The sequence below is a fragment of the Hibiscus syriacus genome, unplaced genomic scaffold (genome assembly GCF_006381635.1).
Source record: "Hibiscus syriacus cultivar Baekdansim isolate YM2019G1 unplaced genomic scaffold, ASM638163v2 tig00110247_pilon, whole genome shotgun sequence".
Taxonomy (NCBI): Eukaryota; Viridiplantae; Streptophyta; class Magnoliopsida; order Malvales; family Malvaceae; genus Hibiscus; species Hibiscus syriacus.
Genome location: NW_024062645.1, coordinates 160,362 through 183,256, shown reverse-complemented (window position 1 = coordinate 183,256; position 22,895 = coordinate 160,362). Strand labels below are relative to the sequence as shown.

At 30.2% G+C, this 22,895-nt stretch overlaps 3 protein-coding genes across 4 annotated transcripts; all 3 read left to right on the top strand.

Annotated features, from left to right (window-relative positions):
* Positions 1-2,901: 2,901 nt before the first annotated feature.
* Positions 2,902-3,851, top strand: LOC120114772 (E3 ubiquitin-protein ligase AIP2-like). Its single transcript, XM_039135561.1, has 3 exons — positions 2,902-3,142; positions 3,231-3,397; positions 3,833-3,851. The coding sequence occupies exons 1-3, from the start codon at positions 2,987-2,989 to the stop codon at positions 3,849-3,851; spliced, it is 342 nt and encodes a 113-aa protein (XP_038991492.1). The 5' UTR covers positions 2,902-2,986.
* Positions 3,852-5,807: 1,956 nt separating this feature from the next.
* LOC120114815 lies at positions 5,808-17,940 on the top strand. 2 transcript variants are annotated; one of them, XM_039135598.1, is made up of 2 exons: positions 5,808-5,814; positions 17,540-17,940. In XM_039135598.1, the coding sequence occupies exon 2, from the start codon at positions 17,548-17,550 to the stop codon at positions 17,923-17,925; it is 378 nt and encodes a 125-aa protein (XP_038991529.1). In that variant the 5' UTR covers positions 5,808-5,814; positions 17,540-17,547; the 3' UTR covers positions 17,926-17,940. The 2 variants fall into 2 exon arrangements, with proteins under 2 accessions (XP_038991529.1, XP_038991528.1); XM_039135597.1 differs by lacking the exon at positions 5,808-5,814 and adding an exon at positions 17,279-17,450.
* Positions 7,643-8,242, top strand: LOC120114771 (ethylene-responsive transcription factor ERF017-like). The gene has a single exon (XM_039135560.1). The coding sequence runs from the start codon at positions 7,643-7,645 to the stop codon at positions 8,240-8,242; it is 600 nt and encodes a 199-aa protein (XP_038991491.1).
* Positions 17,941-22,895: the final 4,955 nt, after the last annotated feature.

The window sequence follows — 22,895 nt, the reverse complement described above, 5'->3', positions numbered from 1 at the left end:
TATTTTAATTATGTATATTGACACCGTTGTTGCTTTCAAGCATTGGCTCGACGTCATAATATTTCAGACACTAGCTCGATGAGATAATATAAATGGAGAGTCGATTCATAAAATATAACTTAAATGGTTATATATAAGATTTTATCATATGTCAATCAACATGTTAATGTCAAACTCAAATGATCACTAATTTTTTAACAGAAAATGACAAGTTTAAAAACATATGAATATTATGAGACCATTTTGTAATTTATAATAGTCTAGGGAACTCAACAAAATAGTACCATATAATTAGCGACCATTTTATAATTTTTTTATAATAATGAAACTTAACAAAACATCGTCATATAATAAAAAATCATTTGTGTAGTTTTCCCTGATAAAATTAATGACCTAATAAAATTAATGTCATTATTTGAATGGAAGTAATTAAATTCTACGAATTATCAATTAATTTGGGGAGATGAGACGTTAAATTCTTTTAAATAAATTAATGTTAGGAATGAAACAATTTAAGTTTAAAGGATCAACTCTCCTAATAATATTTTACAATATTGAATCTAGATTAATCGAGCATAAGATAAAAGTAGTTTAAAAAAATATAAATTATGTATTTAGTATCTAAACTATTAAGTTTGGTTCGTTTTAGTATCTAAACTTTCAATCTTTTCAAAATCATGCCTAAATTTTAGTTTTTGTTTCATTTTAGTATCCCACTATTAAAAACTTTAGTTTTTATTTCATTTTAGTACCCTCGTTCAAAATTTAACATTAAGTTTTGAAAATTTTGAAAGTTTAGGTACTAAAACAAACCAAAAATGATAGTTTAGGTACTAAACGATATAAGCTTTTAACGTCGGGTACTAAATGTAATGAAAACTAAATGTTAGGCGTGGTTTTGAAAAAAAATTAAAGTTTATGTACTAAAACGGATCAAAACTGATAGTTTAGGTATTAAATTCGGAGATTACCCTTTAAAAAATGACACTGATTAAATTTCAAACTTTAACATATTAGGGACTAAAATTAATGTTTAGACAATCAAAAGCAAAGGGCTCACCGCCACCGTTGTTGCCCCGGGCCAAGAAATCTGCTAATAAAAAAAGGTAAAAAGGCATTAGAGGTCCTTGTATTTTTGAAAAAATCAATGTTTCCATTGTATTATTTTTTTCTCTCAATGTGACCCTCCAACTCAGAAAACAAATCCAATGTGGCCCTTTGAGCAACGTTTTTTTCGCCGTTGACCGTTACAGTTTTGATGTGGCATTTCATGGCATTTATATGGCAGCCCAAGAAGGCAGATTAACGTGACGGATGAAATGACAGATTGACTAAGTTGGTAACTCAAATAGGGGCGGAGGTAGGCATGGGCATACTTAGGCCTTGGCCCCCATATGCCCAAGATAATTTTTTTTATACTTTCATTATATTTAATTTTAATTTTATTTAATTAAATTTAAGCTAATTAGAGTCCTATTTTATTTTAAATTTAACTATAATTTTACCTCTTTAAAATCTTAAATTAAGAGTTGTTTGCTTCTAATTTATATGATATGATGTTATCTTTCTCTTATTTATTTATTTATTTATTTATTTTCACCATGTTCTTTTTAAATTCAAAGAATTTTTTTAAAAGCATGAAAGTAATTTTTTAAAGTCATGAAACTCAACAAAGCAGCTTCATGTAATCGAATATCATTTGTGTACTTTTCCCTAATAAAATTAATGTAATTATTTGAATAACAATAATTAAATTCTACGAATTATCAATTAGTTTGGGGAAATGAGATGTTAACTTTTTTTAAAAAATAAATTAAGGTTAGGAATGAAATAATTTAAGTTTACAGGATCAACTCTCCTAATAATATTTTACGATAATATTGAATCAGATTAATCGAGCATAAGATAAAAGTAGTATACAAGAGAATAAATTATGTATTTAATATCTAAATTATCAATTTCTATTTCAGTGTCTAAACTTTCAATATTTTCAAAAACATACCTAAACTTTAGTTTTTATTTTATTTTAGTATCCCACCATTAAAAAATTTAGTTTTTGTTTCATTTTAGTGTCCTTATTCAGAATTTAACGTTAAGTTTTGAAAAAATTGAAAGTTTAGGTACTAAAACGGACAAAAGGTTATAGTTTGGGTACTAAATGCATTAAGTTTTTAACGTCGGGTACTAAAATGAAATGAAAGTAAACTTTAGGCGTGGTTTTGAAAAAAAATAAAGTTTATGTACTAAAATGGATTAAAATTGATAGTTTAGGTATTAAATGTGTAGATTACCCTTTAAAAATGACAATTATTAAATTTCAAACTTTAACATATTAGAGGGTCTAAAATTAATATTTAGACAATCAAAGCAAAGGGCTCACCGCCACCGTTGTTGCCCCTCGCCGAGAAATATGCTAATAAGAAAAAGGCAAAAAGGATTAGAGGTCTCTCTATATTTTTTTGAAAAAAAATAATGCGACATTTATATTATTTTTTTTAATGTGATCCTCTAACTTTTAAAATAAATCAAATGTGACCTTTTCATCAACATTTTTTTCATCGTTGACCGTTACGATATTAATATGGTATTTCATGGTATTTATATGACAGTCCAAGATGTCAGATTAACGTGACGGATGACATGACAGATTGACTAAATTAGTAACTCAAACATGTCAAATGGACTGTCACGTCAACATAGTGGACAGTCATGACAGTACAATGAACTGACATGCCAATACTATAATAATCAACGACGAAAAATGTTAGTCAAAAGGTCACGTTGATTTATTTTTTGAGTTGAAAAGTCACGTTTTGAGAAAAAATAATGAGTACCACATTGATTTTTTTTCAAAAGTATAGGGACTCTGATATATTATTTTTCCTAAACAAACTCAAAATCCGATTCAGATTTCCAAATCAACCGCCGACAGATCAAAGCTGAAACGAAATTCCATATTCAATAATTTAATTACTGTTCTAAAAGAATGGAATCTTCCTCGTCGGAATCGAGCTTGAATCAACAATTAGAGGAATTGCAGAAACAGATCGAGAAGAAGCAGAGATTCGAGGAGTCCGTTCCCGCCATCAATTCACATCTCAAACTCCGTTACCCGTCCGCTTCTCCCTCTCTTCGCAAATCGGCACTGATTTCCGAATTCCTCTTTCGGTTTTACGAATCGGAATCAACAAAATAATCAGATTTTCAACACTCGTCGGCTTGATTTCCAGTTTTATTCGGTTGTTTGTCGAGTTGCAACCATTTTGAAAACGAGATACACCGCCCCTGGCTTCTGGCTTGCCGGTTTACGTCTCTTCGAGCTATCGGAATCCCTTGTCTCCGCTCCTGCTGAAAAGGATCACTTGAAGAATTGCATTTCTCAGGCTAAGAAACAGAGGTTAGTTTCATTAAACAAAAAATGAAGGCTTATAATAAATAAGTACCTAAAGTATGCTCTATTTTTCATTTAAGTATCTAAAGTATTTTTTGATCAAAATAAGTACCTAAAATTGTCTTTTAATTAAAATATGTACTTAAAGTATTCTAATTTTTCATTTAAGTACATAAAGTATTCTTTAATTAATGTCACGTGTCAACTTTTTAGAACTTAGATGAAAAAGTTTGAATAGTTTAGGTACATATTTTGACATAAAATACTTTAAGTACTTACTTTGACAAAGAATATAACTTTAAATATTTATTTTGATCAAAAAATATTTTAGGTACTTAAATGAAAAAGAATAAATAATTTATATACTTATTTGTGATATAAGCCAAAAATAAATCCGTTTGTTCTCCCATTCTCTGAAGTAATTGGTTTATTATGTTGTAGGTCCCTTCACTATAGCTAAGTTTGATATTCAGTCATTGTACTTATAATTCAGTTTTAAAATATTGGACAAACTATGCATTTAATACCTAAACTATCAGTTTTGGTCTGTTCTGTTACCTAAACTCTCATTTTTTCAAAACCATACTTAATGTTTAGTTTTCATTTCATTTTTGTACCTTACCGTTAAAAACTTAACACATTTAGTACATAAACTATGAGTTTTGGTCCGTTTTAGTATCTAAATTTCCAATTTTTTCAAAACTTAACGTTAGATTTTGATTGGGGTACTTAAATGAAATAAAAACTAAAGTTTTTAAAATCGGGGTACTAAAATAAAATAAAAACTAAATGTTAGGTATAGTTTAGAAAAAAAATTAAAAGTTTAGGTGTTAAAACGGATCAAAACTAACAGTTTAGATACTAAGAGCGTAATTTACTAAAAAAACCTTTTGTTCTCCCCTTCTCTAAAGTAATTGGTTTATTATGTCGTAGGTCCCTTTACTATAGCTAAGTTTGATATTCAGTCCTTGTACTTATAATTTAGTTTTAAAATGTTTAGAGTAATTCTTGATATTTTAAAGAAGAAATTTCAAATTCTCATATAGTTTAAATTCTTTTAATATTTTCTGTTGATGTTCTGATTTCGTACTCCTTAAAATTTTGTAATTTTACACTCTTAAATCTCTAATATAACTTCTTAAGTTCGTATCCCTTGACATAAAATCATCACTCCGTCCCTGATCATATTACGCATTATATGTTGGTATGACCCATGGTATTTGTTAATCAACATATGATGTTGGTAGGTATGAAGCCAGAAATTCTTTAGGGGTCAAGCTTGAATTGTAAATTTTTTAGCAGTTAAAGAGCAATCTTATCATTTTTTTAACTAAAAACTTTGTAATTTTTTAGCAGTCCGAAATGTTGGGGGTTTATATTTTTAACGAACATTGAAGTATAGGGACTAAATTTGAACTTAAGTAGAGTATATGGATCTATGGCGTATTATGACAAGTATTTTTTATGCATTGAAGGTTACCGATCTGTGTTTTATTGCCCCATAGGTTGTCTTTCTGAAGGGCATCTTACTGTGGATCCTGAACCACCACGGTCCCAATGGTTGGTCCGATCGAATCTCATGAATACCGTTGCTTCCGCTGCAACCGCCGATTCATTTTAGCGTTCGAGCTCGAATGGTATCACGGTGGAAAACGCAGCCATTGTTATCCTCCTTGCCTGAAGCCATGGCCGGTAAGTTATGTTCCATGAATCTCTATTTGTTTAGGGCTGATGGAGTGTTAACCGAACGGTTTCCGTGAGCAGGACGAGCACAATTCTTGCCCGATTTGTCGATACGAGCTGCAGAGGGATGATCACGATTACGAGAGCCGGGATTTGTTGATACGAGCTGCAGAGGGATGATCACGATTACGAGAGCCGGAAGGAGTGGGAGAAGGAGGCCGAAGAAGAGAGGAGCGAAGCTGCGAATGCGGTTCGTGACGGCGAATACATGTATGTTTAGATGATCGAATCTTTACATTATGAATAAAATAAAATAAATTTATCGTATTTATAATAAATTTTTACTATATTTAATCTAAATTAATCGATTAATGAATTAAATATCGATAATTCTTTGACTGATAGATCACTCAACTTCCTTGACCTCTCTAGTCTAGAAATTTAATCTTCTTTAGTTCGGTTTCATTGATTGAATTTCTACGCTTTGAAATAAAATAAATATATGGGTAAACTACACAAATGGTCACTGATATTTGACTAAGTTTTTTTTCTCACTAAAGTTTTAAAAGTAAAAATTAGTCACTAACATTATCGATCTATAACAAAATGGTCACTCTATCATCATTTTTGTTAAATTAATTATGTTGCAACTCTAACAAAATGATTAATATTTAATTTTATCTCTAAATCACTACAACATAAAATTATCATTCAAGGACTTATGTGATGTTTTAGCAGTTGTTTAGGGGAAAATTAAATATTAAATATTAAATATTTTATTAACATTCTCATGTCATTAATTTAATGGAAATGACGGTATAGTAACTATTTTGTGACAAATCGATAATGTTAGTGATCAGTTTGTTACTTTTAAAACTTTGAATGGGGAAAACGAAATTGTACTCAAACATTAGTTACCGTTTGTGTAGTTTACCCTAAATATATTCCTTTTCAGATTAGTCGACTAATTTTAAGCTTTCAAAAAGTCATCATCATGAGATTTGGTTTATCATCACATTTTTTTTATTAAAGGTTTATCATCACATTGGTCCTTCTAATTGTAATAGGACCGAATCGGTCCAACTCAGAATGGAGACCGGTGAGTCAAATGGGTGCATGTACCAAAATGGAAATAGGAAGATCTTATAATAGATACTTAATATAAAAACAAGTACCTAAATTATACTTAAAGTTAATTTTTGGTGTCTAATTTGTTTTTAGTTAAAAACAGTTGTCTAACGTTTTTTTCATTAGATTTTTAAGTGTTTACAGTTAAAAGTAATTGTTAAGTGAAAAAAATATGAACATACGTGATACGTATCAATTAACATATTTTTTAACGATAAATACCTAAAAGTATAAAAAAAACATTAAGTACCTATTTTTGATAAAAAAAAAATTCATTAAGCATCAAAAAGTTAACTTTAACCCTATTATAAATTAAAAACATGCAATAAAGATGGGACATATGGCTGGAATTCTAGAATCATTGATTAATAAATATAAATTAAATATTATAATAAAAATAACATAAAAGTAAATTTTTAACCTAATTTATTTTATTTATAATATTATGATTTTTATTAAACAGATTTCACTATAATTGGTTAGACAGCCATATTTAATTTATTTTTATAATTGATTATTTATTTTATTAAACAGATTTTTATAATTGATTATTTGTAGGGTTTAGTTTTATACGAGTATTTAATTTCATAATTAATTAATTAATTAATATCATTTAAATTTTTAAAATATAATGAATTTAATTTTTCAAATCGAATAAATAAAAAAGTGGGACTTAATAAGATCAACTGTTGTTATTCAGTCAGAGTCTTATGGGCCCTTTATGTTCCCTTCGAAGAGCCCCCACTTGCATGGATGCAATGGACCATTAGATTGGAAGTTTCTAAAATGGTTTCTTCGAATTATAGTATATTTCTTTGTTAACTCACTTTACTATTAAAAAATTACAAAATAATCACCTGAATATTCTTTATGTTTTGAATTCGGCTTTTCTGTTGAAAATTTAATGGTTGTCTAAGTTGGATTTTAATATGATGAATTTGATATAATAGTCATTCAAGATCATGTGATTAAATTTTATTATATCACAGTCAACGATTAATGTTCAGCCAAGAATACTATCATTTTTAACGAAAATAGACGACTTTGGAATATAATGAATAGTCGGATAATCATTTTATAACTTGTAATACTCGAGGGACACAACAAAATAACACTCTATAATTAGAAGATCGTTTTATATTATTTAATAGTTGTGAGACTATTTATGTAATTTAATCCACATTTTAGTCGGATTTTCAAACTCAAAAACATTTTGTCGCCAATAATAAATGCACGTGGTTTTCACATACTCTATCATTAGAAGATCGTTTTATAATATTTAATAGTTGTGAGACTATTTATGTAATTTAATCCACATTTTAGTCGGATTTTCGAACTCAAAAAACATTTTGTCGCCATTTTCATTATCCACATCTCTCTCTCTCTCTCTGTCAGACATTCAGGGGGCAAAAACCCTTTTTTTCCCGGTAACAATCTCCCATGGTGAAGCCACAGCCGGAATCCCCCACACGCGGCGAACCGAGCGGCGGTTCTTCCAAGTACAAGGGCGTCCGGAAGCGGAAATGGGGGAAATGGGTGTCCGAAATCCGACTCCCCAACAGCCGCGAGCGGATTTGGTTAGGCTCTTACGACTCGCCGGAGAAAGCCGCCCGGGCGTTCGACGCCGCGCAGTATTGTCTGCGCGGCAGCGGAGTGAAACTCAACTTCCCCGACAACCCTCCGGATATGGCGGGAGCACGGTCTCTTAGCCCGCTCGAGATCCAAGCCTTCGCGTCTAGGTATGCCAACGAGTCCTCCTTCAATGACAACAACAATGTCGGGATTACCAATTCTAACCACCGCCGGTTTACGAAATCGTCGACGATGATCTCGACGGCGTCGGCGATCATGCGTCGTTTCTTTGGAACTTCTAAAGGCAAAAATATCTCATTTAGTCCTCCATATTTTTTTTTCTCAGAGTATACAATAGAAGTAGCTGGGTTATCAGGAATTTGGCGAATTTTAAGTGCCACATTCGTGATTTCCCCTCAAGCTATATACGTGTCGGACAGCAACGGTGAAGCTAGGTTTTTCTTTTAACACGCGATATTATATGTTGGGTTTAAGTAGGGATGGTATTTTAATCCAGAATTGTTGGGTTTTGATTCAGTTCAACTTGATAAGGTCATAATTTTTTTTAAAAAAATCGAATACAAGTTAGGTCGAATTTTTTTAAGGGTGTGAGGTCGGGTTAGGTTGGGTTTGAGTGGAGGGTGAAAAAATTACGACTCGATCCTGGGATAATAATGCAATTTCTAAAAAATATTATTATTTTAATTAAGTCATTTTATACTGGATCAGGTCGGGTCGGGTCAAATTTATACTCTAAACATTCAAGCCGGGTCAAAATCAAGTGAAGTATATATATTTTTAGGGTCGGATCGAATCGGATCAGGTGAAAGATATGTATTTTTTAAGTATGATCGGGTTAACCAAAAATCCAACCCGTTACCCTCCCTAGGTGTAAGTTTTATATAAAAGGATGTAAGTGTTATATAAATTTGGTTCAATATATTTTTAAATAAACATATTTTTTTATTTAGTCATTAGTAATCCGATTAATCGATTCAATAATTTAAAATAAATATTACATAAATTTATATAATAAAATTTAAATTACGATAAATTTTAGAAATAATCTACACGTGATTTGGCAATAATTAAAAATAAATTTAAATATTCCAGAATCTATGACTTCAAAGTGTGTCAAAATTGAAAATAAAAATAAATATTTGATTAATTTATTAAACATGGAGTAATGGAAGAATTAAAATTTGAAAGTCAAAGCATGCAAGCATTGCTTACATTGACAACGCCACGTCAGCATTTGTTCATCATTTCTTACGTCCTATCCTTCTACCCCCTCCTTCAGACATAAAGGTCTAACTTTTGTTCTAGTCCCTTTATTATGACTAAAATATGAGATTTGATCTTTCTATTTTTAGTTAACATAGTTTGGTCCTTTATCTTTACTAGTTTTTAATATCACACGTATTGGATGTGATTGTACGCGTCTATTCTTACTATAAAATCAGATTCGAGCAGTTATATTTGTAGAGTGTAATTTAGAATGAAATATTAGGATAAATTATGCACTTAGTATTTAAATTATCAGTTTTAGACTGTTTTAGTTTTTATTTCATTTGAGTACCTCACCGTTCAAATTTTAATGTGATTTGTACATAAACTATCAATTTTGGTCCGTTTTAGTACTTAAACTCTCATTTTTTTTTCAAAACTCATCATTAAATTTTGAACGAGAATACTAAAACGAAATAAAAACTAATTTTTTTAACGAATGAGTACTAAAATGAAATAAAAATTTAAATTTAAGTACGATTTTAAAAAATTTGAAAGTTTAAATATTAAAACGATCAAAACTAATAATTTCAATACTAAATATGTAATTTACCCTAAATATCACGAGGGAGTCCAAAATAATAGAGATTTATTAGGTATTTAATCTAAAAGATCGGAGAGAGCAAAAGTTTAATTTTACTTAAATTTAAATTAATAGAGATTTAAATTATTATTATCCGATAATTTGGGAAGAAAAAAAATACCCTCACACTCTTATGTATATTCGTGCCTGGTTCTCAATTGAGTAAGAACAATTTTAAATATATACTATATTTTAATCGTCTCGTACTATTAAAAATATTATAAATTAATTAAAAATTCAGGATCGGGTCAGATTTTTTAAGTTTGATGTTTGGGTCGGGTCGGGATTTTTAAGTGTGATATTCGGGTCGGGGTCGGGTTTAGGGTAAAAAATACCCGACCCGACCCGAAAAATATATATAATTTTACCTTATATATTTAGGAATAATTACAATAATACCCCTCTATATATAATTTTTCAATTTAGTCACTGTTTTTATTGAATAAAAATATTTTTTTTATTTCGGGTCGGGTCGGGTGAAAGTTTAGTTTGGTCGGGTCGGGTCGGATCGGGTCTAGGGTGGAGATTCCCTTGTTCTCGGGTCGGGTGGACCAAAAATCCGACTCATGGTCATCCCTAATTGGGATGATTTTAGCTGATGATGTTTATTAGTATGATTTTTTATAATTTATTAAAATGAATAATCAATCAATAAAATGAAAATTTAATATTTTTAATTTTTTTTAATATATTGCTATATATAAGTTATAAAACAAACTAAAATTAAGCAAAAAAAAGAAGAAGGGCAATTCTGTTATTTTACATTACTGAAATAAAATTCATCTGACATGTCTGCAAACCAAACAAAATTTGGAATTGGATTCCAATTCAATTTCCTGCCAACCAAACATGTTTCAGATTCAGATTCCAATTTCTTTAAATTTCAATTCCTTCACATATTCCAATTCCCTCATAAATATTCCGACGAACCAAACACCACCTAAGATTAAACATACGAAAGAATTATAACAAATATATAACTTTTCAAAGAGATCCAAGGAAGGTGCAACTGGGTTATTTGTAAATTTAATGTGTTAAATAATTTCAAAGCCTGGGAGGATCATAATCAATAAAATAAATAAGGGTAAACTACTTCAAATATCGCCTGACCTTTAAGCACATGATTGAAAATGCCACATACGTTTTAATTTTGTCAATTTTAACACTAACATTTATATTTAATTCCAATTATGTCATCTCGTCATTAATCTATTAACGGGACGTTGACACGATATTTTTATTCCGTGACGGTGATGACGTGTCCCCCTCACTAAAACTATTTTATTTTGGTACGATCGTTTAGATGCTAAAAAAGCTCAAAATGATGTCGTTATGTTGATGGAAAAATGATCTCAATGAGATATGAACCGTAGACATTTAAAAACCATAACACTTAACTACATGTTAACTTAATACCTTGTTATAAACTTAACAAAACTATTATAAATGCTAAATAACGGTTTGAATTTTTAATTTTTATAAACACAAACAGTCGTCTCCTTCCTTTCTTCCTCAATAAAACCCTAAAAATTTTGAGAGTATTGAACTGAAAATCTTCAAGGAAGATTGGGTGTTGAACCTCTTGTCTGCAACTTCGAATTTCGACCGAGACACTCTACTAGCGGAAGGGAAGTTCGGGCCTGGTGAAATCCATGTAGCTGTTAAAGTTTAGGTCCATGGATCCAGGTTGACAGACCAAGAAGCTGCAATGCAGCTCGAGTATCTCGGTCGAATCAAGCACCCCAACCTCTTCCCCTTAACATGATATTGTTTGGTCGTGGATCAAAGGATTGCCATTTACGATCACATGGAAAACGGCAACTCGCAGAATCTGTTACACGACAACAACAATGGGATACAACAAAATGTCGGGTTGTTAACAACATGGGATTTTCGACACAGAATAGCCCTTGGCACTGCAAGGGCACTCACATTTCTTCACCGCGGTTGCTCACCTTCAATAATCCACAGAGATGTTAAAGCCTGCAATGTTCATCTTGAGTTGAATTTAGAGCCCAGATGATCAGACTTCAGATTGGCCAACATCCTTGGAACTGGTCTAGTGGATGAAATTGCAGCTGAAGGTGATGCCCCGACCCTGAAATCTGACGTGTATTGCTTTGGGGTTGTCTTGTTTGAGCTGATTACAGGGGAAAACAGTAGGGATTTAAGGATAGGGCTGCAAATTAGGGTTTTATATCAAATAAATTATTATTTAAATACCAACAATTATCTTGAATCATAAATGACTTTAATTAGACCGTTTATGTCATCACCGTCACGGTAAGGAGATGTCATGTTAGCGTCATGTTAACGAGATTAACAATGGGGTGACATAATTAGAGTTAAACATAAACGTCAGTATTAAAATTAGTAAAATTAAAATGCCTTGAAGTAATTTACTCAATAAATAATTATCCGAAGAAAATTTGATTTTACGTGATCACTCTCAGTTAAACGTGAATCCGTTACTGATGTCAATGTACCAAATTCAACCTAAATCCAAACCCGATTTAAATATATAAGATAAAATTATATTTTTTTCCTAATCCGGTCAAATTGAATATTTTCACCCTAAATCCAAACCCGATTTATTATAATCTCTAAAAAACATGAACCGACTCAAATTAAACCCAATTTTTTTTAAAAAAAGATCATTCGATAGAATATGATCGAATCAAAACTCATCGGATTCAGATCTCATGCCCGTCCCTAGAATAATTAATGTATGTTTGCCCCCCACATCTCTTCATCAGCAATAAATATTTGGACCACCCCACTCCTCCGTTTTTTAGTAATGTCCATTTCAGCCCCCTTCTTTTTCTACTTTACAAATGCATTGCCATAATAAGCTCTGATTCTTTCATATCTTGCTTTTGTACACTATTTGAAAACAGACGTCCATATGATTAGGACATATGCTTAAAAATATAAAAAAATATTTAGATTATATGAAAATTTAAAATTTATAAAAGATACGTTCGTCCCTCAACATCCTTCGATCCATTTTAGATGAAGACCACATGGATAACTCGTCCAACGGTCCCATGATATCCTTTTCTAGAATGTTTTTTTTTTAAATTGTCTAGGGTTTTTGATTCTTTTTGTTTAAGGTCTAGTTAGAAGCAGATTCAGTGAATTGCCCGTCCAGCTCAGTTGGTAAGAGCGCAAGGCTCTTAACCTTGTGGTCTTGGGATCAAGTCCCACGGTGGGCAATTCATAATTCTGACTGTCGGAGGTCTCCCACGGAAGCTGTTCTCAACCTGGCGTTGGGGGCAGCTTACTATCCTACCTCCCCTTATCTCATTACATATGAGAATAGGGTCAACTAATTTTTTTTGTAAGTAGCGGATTCAGAAATATTTTTAAGAGTGAACACGTACATATTAATTATTAAAAGTTTTCTTATGGAGTGGGTATAAATAAGATTTTAGGGTGGACACATGCCCATCCTGGATGCTTTGCATCCGCCCCTAGGTCTAGTTCGTTTTGCTTTTATTAGTCTTCATGTTTTTAAAATTATCATATATTTTAATTTTTTTTTCTATGTATTTTTTATTGAAAATTTATTCTCATTCTATGTATGTGCTAGGTGCTGTAGTTTGCTTGCTGCATGCTGCTATCCCTATGGTTACACATCACCTTTTATGGTAGTTATGGTATAAGAACCCTATTTAATAATAGTTATCAACTTTTCAATGACGCACCATATTTTGACCAAGGGAAATGGGTTGTCTCACTTACGACATTCTTAATACACGACTAAGAAAAAGATTATAGAAAATATTATTTTTTTAATATTTTCAATAAAACGTTACGTAAATCAATATTTTTTCTACCGAAAATGTTAGTATTGGGCTCTACCTAAAATGTTTAACATTTCTGGTAAAGCGCTAACTAAAATATTATTTTTTCTACCGGAAATGTTAATATTAGGTTATACCGAAAATTAGTTAGCGAAAATAATATTTTAGATAAAATTAATGTTTTAGATAGCGCTTTACCAGAAATATTAAAAAAATAATAAAATTTTCGCTAGGTATTTCCTGAGTCGTATATTAAGGTTGTCGTACAGCAGAACTACCCATGGAAAATGACTTGTATATGTGAACTAATTACACGCTCCAAATGACCCCATTCGGACTTTTTTTTATTACATGTCGGTACTTAAATTTGATTTCTTGGCTCAAATTGGTACATGGATTTGTTTTTCTTTTCAAATTGGTATTTGTAGTAAATTATGAATTTGAAATATGAAGCCAAGTTCATATACCAATTTAAACCAAAAAATGAAGTTCAAGTTCTTAATTGGATCAAAATAAAAGTTAAAGTACCAAATTTAACATTCAGACAAAGCTCAAGTACCTATTTGGATAAAAAAAATGCAAGGAATTGTTTTAGAGAAAGCATAAATTGCTACTTTGATTTTTATTTTCTTTAAAGCGTTTAAGAGACAACGTTTAATTTTTTGTTCAAATTACTCCATACGAAAAGGAAATCGTTAGTTAACTGATAGTCAACACATGTTTTTTATGTGAATTTTTCACATATACTTAATTGTTGACTTGGTATGTAACACGTCACATAAAATAATAATATAACACGTGACACGTCACTCAAAGTGATAATATGATATGTGTTACGTTACCTAAAGTGATAACATGATATTTGTCACATTAATAATTAAATACATGTAAAAATGTCACGTCAATATCATGTGTTAATTATTACTCAACTAATGATTTTCTTCCAATAAGAGATATTTTGATTAAAGATTAAAACGTTAGGGACTAAAATGCTTAAAAAAAAGAATAGAAATTAAAACGACAGTCTATACAAACGTAGGAAGTGATTTTGTCACCATGTCAAATGGATCAAGCTTTTGAAAGCACCGATTATTAAAAGGCTAAATATAAATAAAGTGTTCAAATTATATTATTTTTCACGAATAGGTGCCTAAATTGGTGTCCTAACCGTCAACGGTGTTAATTTCTTTCGTTAAGTGACAAGTGGCACAATATGATGATATTAAAATACTTAAAATTTTCATTATATTTATAAAAATATAATTTCTTTTAAATTATAAAAAAACCTCAAAATCTCTAAATCCTAACCTTAGCCCGCCACCGTCACCCTTTTCGAGCATAACCATTGCTGTGGACGTAGTCTCTGTCATCCTCCTAGTCATGTTGTCGATTGTTTTTCGGAATCGCAATTTTCATCTTAGAATTTGCTGGTATAAAATGTCGATTCGTCGTCAATCGATCACAATTTCATAGGGATTTTGGTCATAAAGAGGTGAGGTCGGGTAGAGCTTAATCGATGGTTGGTGTGGTTTTAGGAGTAGAAATGAATGTTTTCAAAGTTTTGGGATTATTTCAAAAAAAATATTTTTTAAATATATAATTTTATTTTTTTAATTTTAAATAAAACTTTTAAATTACCATATTGTTAAACATGTCACTTAACGAGAAACTAACATTGTTGACGGCTCGAAAACTTAAAATAGTAACATTTGTAACTTTAAGCATCGAGATGAGTCAAAAATACCTTAAACACATATTCGTAAATAATATTATAGTTTCATCACTTGTTTTATATTTAAGCCTTATTAAAATAATAGTTACAATTTTTCGTTGGTCCCCACCCTATATAATTTTTATACTCTAATTTAATCAATTTTAGTCGTCATAACTCTTAACTTTTGAAATTTTAATGTTAATTCAAATAATATATGTATAATATGATTGAATTACGTAGAATTAAAATTTTAATTTAAAGAATAATAATTAAATCTATAATTTACATATAATATATGGACTAATTTCATAATTTGATTTAACAATTTTGAGAGTTACTAACTTACTATTTGGGTTAGGGCTAAAATTTTATCACTTAGAAAACAATGGACCATAAATAACTAAATTGTAGTTCATGAGTTAATTTCACAAATAAATTCATGGTATAGGGGCTAATCCAATAATATGACCTAAAAGTTGCTGGCCTTTTTCGCCTGCAAGCTTTGAAGTGGCCAGTGTTCAAAACAAGGCTTTAATATAAAATAAGTGTTTCATTGATCCCTAATGTCACAGTTTAGAGTAAAAAAAATCCCTATTTTGAAGCATTGATTGATATTGTGTTAATCAGCACTAATTAATCGACCTCGGTGGTAAAGAAAGTGTTGGTATTCATTGATGTCTGGGGTTCGAGTACTAGAAATGTCAACGGTGTAAGCGTTCGATTTCAAATGGTGAAGAGTTATTTATGAATAGATATTGCTTTGTATTTACCCCATATTAATAAAAAAATATCTTCTGTTAACTAATGATTTCCATCTATAGAATATAATCCCCCAAGATGAAACGTTAAGGGCTAAAATACTCTAGAGAAATAATAAGAGTCAAAATGATTGTTTTGATAAACATTGGGGGCCAATATTGACATTACACCATTAACTTTTCTATTAAACAATCTGACGTGGCGAGGCGGCTAACTACAAAAAATAGCTACAGACCCAGTACAAACGCGCATGTCAGGTTTGGGCAGTACGATCGCGTGGGGACCAAACCTGTTAAAAACAAAGGCAGAAAACCGCCTTTAACCGGACGTTAGTATGCGACACGCGCCTGTGATTGGTCGTGGGGAAAGGTTAAGATTGGGAGTGGGAGGAAGGAACAGAAAACCTGTGGAATGAGTGAATAGCACGTTTTCCGTTTTCGGCTGAGACAACATTTGAGATCGGTAATTGTCTTCACAGCTGGCACCTCTTGTCCTTATCCAGCCCAAAGTTTAAGGTTAATTTTGTACGTGGCACATAAATTATCGGCTCGAGTAATTATATGTTACGACAATTTAATATAAGATTAAGAAATTAATAATTTTGTAATGTAATAAAAAATATGATAAAAAAAGTAATAATCAGTTGATTTAGTGAAATTAATTAAATTTTTTTAAATAATATCATAGATTTGAATCGTGATAATTGAGAATGTAGTAAATTGAGTTAATAGGGTTATCATTACCTCTATAGTACTCGATCCTGATTAATCGATTAATAGATCATATATCGGTGCTTATACCAAGAAAATATGATAAGAATCACAACATTTTAATTTCGGTGTAGCCTAAAATGTTACTATTTTTTAAATATTTTCGGTTGAATGTAAAATGTTACGAAGAATGTAACATTTCTAGTTGTCTCCCGAAAATATTCCGAAGAAATATAATATTTTTCAGTTGAATCGAAAATGATAGGAAGAAGATAACATTGTCAGCTGTGCGTACCTCTGACTTATATGATACTCGAATTTAAAATTAAAGTAGATATAAAATAATATATATTCAAAGATTTTCAACCCATCGACCATGAATATTCGTACCTTTAACTTACACGATACTCAAATTTAAAACTTCAAAAAATAGCAACAGATTCTTTAACTTCTGAAATCGTTTAATTATTATGAAATTTCAATAAAAAGGCAGTGAAAAAAAAGGGTGACGTGGAGAGCAATTACAGTGGCTTGAATCTTCTAATGATTGGGGCCTTCATCTCTTTTTTTCTTTATATATACGAATCTAAATCTTCTCTTTCACACCAAAATTCATTCAAAAAACAATGCAAATCGTCTTCTTCTCCTTCGTGTTCCCTTAGATTTTGCTCTTTGAATCGAAGAAAGAGAGCCAATTAGGCTCTGAAATGTATATGAATATCACGGTTCTTCCTCTCATGCTCGTTGCTGAAAATCCAGTGAAATTCCAAGAAAGGGAGTGGGAAAAAGAGAGATAAACGAAGAATTCATAATCTGGGTCCGAATCAAAATTCGACAACAAATTCTGGGTTTATTTTATTTTATGATTTTTCTTATTACTTTGGGCTGAATCCAAGCTTTGTGCAGGTGCTCCAATGGCGGAAGTCGAGTCCGTGAAGTGCGATTGTTGCGGGCTAACCGAGGAGTGCACGCTCGCTTACATTGCCAGCGTGAGAGAGAAATTCGAAGGGCGGTGGCTCTGCGGCCTTTGCTCGGTGGCCGTCGACGACGAGACCGTCAGAGCTGAGGAAGATATCACGACCAACGAAGCGATGGATCGGCACATGAGATTCCGTGAGCAGTTCAAGTCGTCCAGTCCGCCGGCGAATCCCGCCGAGGAATTGATCTCCGCGATGAGACATTTGCTCCGGAGGACTCTCGGATCGCCGAGGAAGAAAGGGTTGTCCACGACGTCGTTTTCTCGATCGGAGAATCGTTTCTCGTCGATGTCGAATGAAGAAGTTAGTACTTAATTGTGAGATTTGAGAAATTAAGAGGATCAAATAAGGCAATAGTTTTGTCCTGATTTTAGGTTAATTTATTATCAAATTAAATTTCATGTTTGGTTCAAATAATTTCCCAACTATTCAAGGAGTTTGGTAATAAAAATAAAAATAAAATATTGACTAAATTACGCGTTTAGTATCTAAATTAATAAATTTTAATATGTTTTATTTTTCTCACCGTTAAAGGCACTGTATTTTTTATGGGTAAATTACATAATTCATCATATAACTATCTTTTTACTCTTATTTTGGTACTAAAGTTTAAAAATCTTCAATTTAATTACTCAACATTCAAATTACTCATTTTTAATCACTTTAATTCATTTTATTAATGTTTTTTTGACATGATATTTTTTTTATTATTTTATTAATATATAATTAACAATAAAAATAAAATTCAAAGTTAGAGTGATTTAATTAGGAGTAATTTGAAAGTTCACTAATTAAATTAAGAAAAATAAATTTTAGTGACCAAAATAGGAGTGAAAAGATAGTTTGGTGATGAAGGATGTAATTTATCCATAAAAAATGTTACACATCCAAATCATCCGTTAAGTTTTTAAGGGCGAGGTACTGAAACGAAACAAAAACTAAATGTTAGGCATGATTTTGAAAAAGTTAAAAGTTTAAGCATTAAAACAGACCAAAACTAATAGTTTAGGTGTTAAATGTGTAATTTAAACTAAATTATTTAAATAATATATCATGTTTCGAATAATGATATTATAAATAAAATAAATTAAAAGAATTATATAATATATAATTTAAATTAGTGGACTATTACGGCTATTTTTATTTAAATGTATTTTAATTGAAGTAAATATATTTTACGTTATTTATATTTCTTTTACTTACATAATAATGGGTGTAACATAGTTTAATATTTTGGTAAAATACACAAACAATCTCTCGTTTACAAGATACTAATTTATTAAGTCATTCGACGATTAAAAATTACAAAATGATCCTCTAATTATATAGTATTACTTTGTTGAGTCCCTTAACTATTAAAAGCTACAAAATGGTCACCAGACTGTTCATTATGTTCGCAACTTGTCTTTTTTCGTTAGAAAATTGGCGGTTGACTAAGTTTGATGTTAACATGATGATTAAGATATGACAATTGTTAGAGATTCTTAGATCATATTTTATTATATCACAGTCAATAAGTTAACGTTCAACTTTGAATATCATTAATTTTTTAATGGAAAAGGACGAGTTTAGAATATAATGAATAATCGTCTCACCATTTTATAACTTTTAATAGTTAAATTACTCAGAAAAAAATACTATAGTCAAAGGACTATTTTGTAACTTTTAATAGTCGAATGACTATTTTTGTACTTTACCCTTACTATTTTTGGTTGAACTTAATGTCAGTTGATTTGATATATAACAAAATTAAATAATATTCTTTGAGATTTTGATTTCATTATATATATATATATATAAGAGTACGAGTATTTAATGTCAAATAATTAATAATTTTTAAATAAATATATATAAATAAAATAAATATTTGATTTTTATTAATAAAAAAATAAGACTAAAATATTCAAATAAATATTAATTTTATTAAAATATAAAAATAACAAGTCCTAAGAAAAGAAAATATCTGAGGACTAGCATTGGAGACTGCGACCTCACTAGGTCGAGGCAGATATTTCATGTGGCCAGTTTTTCAGTATAAGAGAAAATGATTGGTCCCAAATAGTTAAAAACAAATGTATTTATCCCTTTACATATAATTTGTCATTTTCCTATGAAAAAAATCGACAATAGTCTGAGTTAGACGTTAACATGTTAATTAAGATATGATAATAATTTGAGAATGTGAGAATATATTTTATCATATCTCAGTCAGCATGTTAATATACACAGTGGCATGTCCAGAAATATTTTTTAGTGTGGACACATATGTTAACAACATAAAATTTTTAAATGGGACGAGTACGAATAAAATTTCAGGGTGAGCCTTGTCCGTAAAATAAGTAACTAATCGAATAAAACTCAGATTCAAGGGTGGGCACGAAAAAATTTAAGAGGGGAAACATTAGTAAAATAAGTAACTAATCGAAGAAAATTCGAATTTCAGGGTGGGCACCCTCACCAAGACGTGGCTCCGCCACTGAATATACAACTTAGAACCTATCAAAATTTTAACAAAAAAATGATGAACTTGGAATATAATGAATAATTAGATTATCATTTTGTAATTTTTAATAGTCAATGAACTTAATAAAACACTATCTTATAGTTGAGGATTATTTGTATACTCTACCCTATACAATTACCCATATATAGCATAAACTGCGCATTTAGTGCCTAAACTATAAGTTTTTTAGTTTGTTTTAATGCCTAAACTATAAGTTTTAGTCCGTTTTAATCCCTATAAAATCATACTTAACGTTTTATTTTTCATTTTATTTTAGCAGTAACGTGTTTAGTACCTAGACTTTTAATTTTTTTCAAAACTTAACGTTAATTTTTGAACGGGATACTAAAATAAAATAAAAACTAAAGTTTTTAAAAGCAAGAACTGAAATGAAACAAAAACTAAACTTTAGGTATAATTTTTAAAAATTGAAAGTTTAGGTATTAAAATGAAGTAAAACTAATAGTTTAAGTACTAAATGTGTCATTTACCCATATATATATATATATATATATATATATATATATATAGTACAATATTTGGTTCTTGAAATCTATAATGATAATTATCTCTATCTACTCTTATCTCTTAAGTCTTAACCACCAAGTAATGATTGCTTACGTCAATAATTTGATCTCCTTGTTCTTAGTCTAATCTGTTAATAATTAGTTTGACAACCCTTAAACTAATGTCTAATTTAAAAATTAAATGAAATTGTTGGGAGACTTTAAATTTTTTACGTTTAGGGTTAACGAGCAAAACTCAACCCGGCTCGAAATAACTTCGAGTTGTAATTTCATAAACTCGACTCAAAAAATTTTCAAGCTCAAATCGAGTTATAAGATACAACTCGAATAACTTGAAATTTTTAGTAATTAGTGGATGTATTTTCAAGTTTGAGTCGAGTTTCTCAATTCTGTATACACAAATGAAATAAATATATATGTATTGTATTTTTTTTTATCAAAAATCATACAAGAATGAATTGTTATATATATGTATTGTATTTGATCATAAAAATATTTAAATTGAAATTAAATAATATCATAATATTATAAAAATTTATAATTAAAATTAATAAAATGTGAATATTTTTTTTATTAATACACTTTTATCCAGTGACGGAGCTACGTAGGAGCTTGGGAGAGTCGGTGTGTCCCCTAATTTTTTTAATCATTAAAAAGTATAAAGACAAGTACCTATTTAACTCATTAAATTTTAGTTTATTTTGATTTTCTCCCATTTTTATCGTTAATTATATTTTACCCCTGAACTAGAATCCCGGCTCCGTCCCTGTTTTTACGGGTAGTAAACTTTTAGTTATTTTCTAGATACATCCTTAGTCATATGTAAATGACTAAATGGTGTGTTGGAAGATTGTTGCGTTGAAGTTTAGTTCCAACGTGACACGGTTGTTAGAGGAAACATGAATAATCACGAAACTGGCCTAATGCATTATTGTTGGTCAATCATAATCTTAAGTTTTGTTATCATTGGATCAATATACGTTTTGGTACCTCAACTTTATTTAAAGATTCAAGTTAGTATTTTAGTTTTTATTTTTATTTTATTTGATCATATTTTCAACATTGTATGTTGAAGAAGACCATCTTAGGGGAAGAATACATTTATTGAATTTAATTTAAGTTAGAACCAAATTAATAGATTGTGTAAGTAATGTTAGGGATGGCAATTTCACCCGTATCTGACGGGTTCTGACCCGACCAGGTTGGATTTTTTCTTTAAAAAAGTTCGGGGTCGGGTGGAGGGTGAAAAAGCTTCAACTCAACCCAACTTGAGGATAATCATGTAATTTTCTTAAAAATTATTATTTTTAATTAAATATTTAATTTATACCGGGTCTGGTCGAGTCAGATTTATACTATAAAAAATCATGTCGAAGTTGGGTGGAGGATGTATATTTTCGGTCGGGTCAAATGTAAGATATAAATTTTTTGGGTTGGGTCAGGTTCAGGTGGATGGTGCATATTTTTTAGTTAGGTCAGATTGACAAAAAATATGACTCGTTGCCATCCCTAAGTAGTATAGATCGAATATATAATAATATTAATTGTGTTAATTGTCAGGTTATCTCCTTTGTCAAATATTGATGATAAATGACTTGATGGATATTATTTAAATAATTAAGTGATAGAATTGATAGAATTGAAAGATAAATGATTAGATTAGAATCTTCCGTAATTAAGTGGTTATGAACTTTACTCTCTCTCATATTTCACTCGTTGTACTTTAAATATTTTCAATTTCTCATTAAACTTAATACATTGCGGGGTTTTTTCTTCAATCAATCGTTTCTCAATAACCGCGTTATTACACGGTTTTCTATTTTATTTTTAAATGGGTAAATTTCAAATTTAATCATTGAACATTATTCTCTCTCCTATTTCAATCACTATAATTTTAATTATTTTCAATTTAATCACTAAACTTTGTGCATTGAATTTTTTTGTCACTCCTCTGTTAGCAACAAAAAAGCCACATGCCATTAGTGATGAAACGACTAAGTGACAAAAAATTATAATGTATTAAGTTTGGTGAGGAAATTAAAAAGATGTAAAGTATAGTCAGTGGAATAGGAGAGAAAATATTGTTTAATTACCGAATTTGTAATTTAACCTTTCTCAAAATTCGAAAAGTATGGAGATTAAAATTATCAACTTAAAATATAGGGACCAAAGTTACAATTTATGCATGGTATAGGGACCGGTGATAAACTTCGACCTGTTTTCTTATATTGTACTACACAAACCAACTTTAAAAT

Excerpts from the sequence above, each read along its gene's own strand:
- LOC120114771 (XM_039135560.1), top strand. The coding sequence starts at position 7,643 with ATGGTGAAGCCACAGCCGGAATCCCCCACACGCGGCGAACCGAGCGGC.
- LOC120114815 (XM_039135598.1), top strand. The coding sequence starts at position 17,548 with ATGGCGGAAGTCGAGTCCGTGAAGTGCGATTGTTGCGGGCTAACCGAG.
- LOC120114772 (XM_039135561.1), top strand. The coding sequence starts at position 2,987 with ATGGAATCTTCCTCGTCGGAATCGAGCTTGAATCAACAATTAGAGGAA. Across the intron at positions 3,143-3,230 it reads CTCCCTCTCTTCGCAAATCG|TTTTATTCGGTTGTTTGTCG; the intron begins GCACTGATTTCC and ends CTTGATTTCCAG.